A 5,256-nucleotide genomic window follows, 5' to 3' on the forward strand; every position below is an offset into this window, starting at 1 on the left:
TAATACAATTTCGGGGTTCTTTGAACCCTTTATACCTTAGAAATCAATACAGTGAATTTGCTTAGTAATTTCATATTTTCCTTTGACCATAACAAAATTTTGTATTATGTTGTCACTCACTTTTTAGATAGTAGCCTTGAGACAAAAGATAAGCATCTTCTAATGAAAAATCATTGTTAAAAGGAACGTTGAAATTACTTGACCCACCAAGTCAATTTGAAAAGCAGATGAAATTAAAAATAAAAAATAAAAAAACACAAAACAAAACAAAAGGAAAAAAAACTAGACGTTACAAATCACAACGGCTACATTTTTAAAGTTCGAATACAATTCTGAAAGCCCCTCATTTTCAAATTACAATCCTTTTGACTTCGTTTAATTCCTTTCCAAGACTCTTCCATTCCAGCTCTCTCTCTCTCTCTCTCTCTCTCTCTCTCTCTCTCTAACCCTCATCGTCTCTGCAACTCAGATCAAATCTTGGATTCTTGAACCCCAAAATGGCTCCGACGCCGTCTTCTTCCAAATTAAACCACTGCCACACAACCCAGTTCAAGACTCCGCTGTCCAAGCACCGCCTCCAGTTTCCGAAAGCCCACCCATCTCCGACCCCTAACTCAGCAGTAAAAGACCCGCCGGCGGAGCACCCGGTCGAAGTCCTAGCCCGAATCCGAGACCACCCAGATCGAAAAGAACAACCCGCATCGGTTCTCCAGATCAATCCTCAGAGGCAGAGTATTCGGGTACGGGCCGATTTTGGATACCGGGATTTCACGCTCGATGGGGTTTCTTTGTCTGAAGAAGACGACTTGGGGACGTTTTACAGAAAATTTGTCCAGTCCAGGATTGACAGCGTGAAATTGGGGGAAAAATGTACGATCATGATGTACGGACCCACTGGTTCAGGGAAGAGCCACACCATGTTCGGGTGTTGCAAGCAACCTGGGATTGTTTACAGGTCGCTGAAAGATATTCTTGGGGACGGAGAAGACGATGGTGGTACGGCGGTTGGGTCGTTTGTGCAGGTCACTGTTTTGGAGATTTACAATGAGGAGATTTATGATTTGTTGTCGAGCAATGGCGGCGGAGGATTCGGGTTTGGATGGCCAAAGAGCAATGGCTCCAATTCTAAGGTGATAATATTAACTGGGTCTCTCTTTTCCTTGTTGAATTCTTGACGATCTACGGTTTTTCTGTAAAAAAATTCTGTGTTTAGAACTGTAAATTCAGATTTGGAAAATGGGTTTTCTGTGCAAATTTCGATATTTGGATTTGGTTGGTTGTTGGTTAAACTTAGGGGGAATACCTTCAATTCTAAGGTGATTAGACTAACTGGGTCTCTCTTTTCTTATTGAGTTCTTGATGATTTATGAGTTTTCTGTCACATTTAATTTTTGTTTAGAACTCTAAGTTTGGATTTGGAAATGGGTTTTATGCAAGTTTGAATTTTTAGATTTGGTTGTGTTTGCTCACTGTAAATTTGATTAAGTTGGTTGTGTTCGCTTCAATTCAAGAAAACTAATTATAACGTACTCTGAATTGGTTTGCTCACTGTAATTTATAAGGATAAATTGGTTTGGTTGTTTTGGCTCACTGTACATAGTTTTGCTTTGGTTTTCTGTACTATTACTTGGATCTGCAGGTTAGGCTTGAAGTGATGGGAAAGAAGGCAAAGAATGCAACCTACATTTCTGGAAATGAAGCTGGGAAAATTTCAAAAGAGATTCAGAAAGTGGAAAAGAGAAGGATTGTTAAGAGCACCCTTTGCAATGATAGAAGTTCTCGAAGCCATTGCATGGTAGAATTCCCTCAAACTTTCAATTATATAATAATAAACCAAATCTTGTTTTCCACTAGTTGGATATAACTTTTTTTCCAATTTCTGTACAGATAATCCTTGATGTGCCAACAGTGGGAGGCCGCTTGATGCTTGTGGACATGGCTGGATCTGAAAATATCGAGCAAGCAGGCCAAATTGGGTTCGAGGCAAAAATGCAGGTAATTTCTCCGTGGTCGTGCTTAATTTATGCTTGTATTGTATGCAACACTTTCATTGGCATCATAACGATTGCTGATTTATGCTTACATTGAATTTGCAGACTGCAAAGATCAACCAAGGAAACATAGCTTTGAAAAGGGTAGTTGAATCCATTGCCAATGGCGATTCTCATGTGCCCTTCAGGGACAGCAAACTGACCATGCTTCTACAGGTTACTTTTAGTCACACTAATGCCAGTTACTAGGTTTATATGGTGCCCTTTAACTGTGTAAGAGTATGTGGATGATGGTTCTTCTGTTCCTTTTGTCCAGGATTCTTTTGAGGACGACAAGACAAAAATTTTAATGGTCCTGTGTGCAAGTCCAGACCCAAAGGAGATACACAAGACAATCTCCACCCTTGAATATGGTGCAAAAGCAAAATGTATTGTCCGCGGCCCTCATACGCCACTCAAGGACAAAACTGGGACTGAAGATGCATCTGCAGTTATTTTAGGATCAAGGATTGCTGCCATGGATGAATTTATCCTTAAACTGCAAAGGGAGAATAAGCTCAAAGAGAAAGAGCGGAATGAAGCACACAAGGAGCTAATGAAGAAAGAAGAGGAGGTTGCTGCTTTGAGATCTAAACTTGAGCTTACAGAAGGGAAGAGATCTGGGGCAAAGGAGGAAGAAATCAACTTGAAGGTGAATGAAGTGGCCCAGACTCTGAAATATGAGTTGGAAAAGAAATTGGCTGAATGCCAGAGAATGGCTAATGAGTTTGTTGAACTAGAGAGAAGGAGAATGGAAGAAAGGATTTTGCAACAGCAGCAGGAAGTTGAGATGCTGAGAAAGCGGTTGGAGGAAATTGAGCTTGAACTGTGCCGCTCAAGTGATGGAAATGGTAAGGAGAGCGGGTCAAAGGAGCCTGATGGAACGCAGTTTGCCAAAAGGTTGTTAGGAATCTATGCCAGTGATGATGCAGGAGGAATGGTAAAGTCAATGGATTTAGACATGGATGATCAAGAACCGTTTGCTCGGGAGATCAAATATGTAGGAGTGGTACCTGGGGTTGCTTCTCAATCTGACAGCAATATTGTAAATGCTGCACACACTGATTCTTTTGAACCAAAATATGCTGACAGGGTATGCCTGAGCACTGTTTTTGAGGAAGAAGAAATGGAAGAAGAGGAAGGAGCTAATGAAAATGTGGAGGCTGAAGAGGTTGAGAAAGAAGTTATAGAGGAAAAGAGAGTGTGTGTGGTTGATGGATCTAGCTTCAGGAGTAATTATAAAGTGGGCTACCTGACATCTTTACCTCAGGAATATCAAGATACACCAACTGTGCATCGGCAAAGCAGAAATCCAGAGGAAGAAGATAGCAATGGAAAACCAGATGATAGGCTTGTCAGAATCCGCAACATATTTACACTCTGTGGAAACTACAGAGAGCTATCTCAGCATATCCCAAGTCAAGCACCTACTGTTGCATCAGTTAAATCAGAAAATGAGCAAAAATTGGTGGAACCAGAGATAAACAAAAGCCGAGTGTGTGATGAGAGAGCATTGGCTTCCAAAGAAAACTGCGACCCTTCAAATGAGGGCATTGATTCGGATATAACTGAAGTGTATGTGAAATGGGAGGGCTCAAAAGAAAATCCAGGGAAGTTTATTACAACACTGAAGGTTGTAAAAGACGCAACCCTTGCTGACCTGCGAAAGTTGATTGAAATCTATCTCGGGGCAGACAATCAAGCATTCGCTTTTCTCATGCTTGGGGTAAGTCCTGTTAGTCTCAAACCATGTTTCAACATGCTAGGCTAGAGTGCAGCATGCTAGGTTGCAGCTTTTCTGGTTTCTACGAAATTGGAATTCTTTAGTATATTTTCTGTTTCTGATAGAATGCTCAAACATAGAACTCTTTAGCCTCTGCCATTAAGAAACACGAAAAACTCCATCTAACCATCTGTGGATACTTCATGGCAGGACCCGAGTGGAGCTTCAGTAGCGAAGGAGAAGGAAGCAGCAACTCAGGCAACAAAGCTGCCCCTATGCGACAATCAATCAAATGGGTACCTGGCTTGCCTGAGACCACTGAAGGGAATGCAAAGCCCAAGTCAGCTTCTCCCATTAAGTCCTCTTCCATTGAAATCACTGGAAAACCAACTGCCACTCACTCCAACTTCCTGCTTCTCAGTCCAAGGTGGTGATTGTACGACACCCCAAGTAGCACCGAACTTAGGTTCTACTCCTTATATCACTGTCAGAAAACATAAGTAGTACTTCTGAATCTGATTGCATGGAATCTATGGATGGTTTGGTTGTAACAAGTGCACTGAGACGGTGCAACTTGTGTAATGAAAAAGCACATTATTATATGAATGTGTTTCTTTTGGTTCATATTAGCGTTCTTATTCTAATTAAAGAACACTATACATGGACTGCCTAAGATTACGTGATCAAGAGTGCGCTTCTATTTTACGAAAATCAACCTATACTTCGCTAAGAACAATGAACCATAGAACCTATTTCGATTAATTAAATTCATTAAAACATCATAATTAATGAGTTAGCACATCTCCACTTCTCTGCCACCTACGGATCTCTCCTCTCATTTGGTGTCATGGACTCCGGCCAAGGTTCTCTGAAGGGGAGTGTTCAAATCTAAGAACCGATGCATGTGGAACTACAATTTTTCATTTAGGTTGGCTGCGATTTTCGTTCATTAGAGCTACACTTTTTCATTCATGTGGAGCTACAACTTTTCAATGTACTGCTTTATTAGTCCATTTTTAGAGTACAGTCCAGTTGGAGTGAGTACTTGTTAGAATAAAGATGAATTATACACTAAATGTTTGATAATTACAGGGGTGACAGATGAATTTTGAAGGAAAACAGCATCGAATTCCGTCAAAGAAACGAAAAACTGAAACCCTTTTTTTTCTTGGTGAACACTGAACAGAAAACCGAAACCTTTAAATCGCTAAACTCCGGAATTAAAGACTCTAAAGGTAGAAACACAGAAATTATATTCAGTTTATCTCTGAAGATGTCAACTAGCAGGCTGTTTGAATGGTGGCAGAGAGGATCCAAAGCAACAAACAATTTTGCAGTCAACCCCAAAAGGCATTTTAATTGCAAGCAAGCAATAAACTTGTAGTTTCAATAAGTCATATTTCCAAAGGAGAAATCAAGAAACAGAACATAAAACATAAAAGTTGACCTAATGAAATTGGCAGAATGGCCTTGACCGCCATGAAGTTTGACGGAGAGACAGGA

The 5,256-nt window shown here is 40.5% G+C and overlaps 1 protein-coding gene across 1 annotated transcript; it reads left to right on the top strand.

Moving 5' to 3' along the window:
* The first annotated feature begins 400 nt into the window (after window positions 1–400).
* On the top strand, window positions 401–4,339 carry LOC137738177 (kinesin-like protein KIN-10A). The gene is made up of 6 exons (XM_068477802.1): window positions 401–1,130; window positions 1,640–1,795; window positions 1,888–1,995; window positions 2,097–2,207; window positions 2,308–3,756; window positions 3,964–4,339. Exons 1-6 carry the CDS (start codon window positions 498–500, stop codon window positions 4,255–4,257), a joined length of 2,751 nt encoding a protein of 916 aa, XP_068333903.1. The 5' UTR covers window positions 401–497; the 3' UTR covers window positions 4,258–4,339.
* Window positions 4,340–5,256: the final 917 nt, after the last annotated feature.

This window comes from Pyrus communis, chromosome 6 (genome assembly GCF_963583255.1).
Source record: "Pyrus communis chromosome 6, drPyrComm1.1, whole genome shotgun sequence".
Classification (NCBI taxonomy): Eukaryota; Viridiplantae; Streptophyta; class Magnoliopsida; order Rosales; family Rosaceae; genus Pyrus; species Pyrus communis.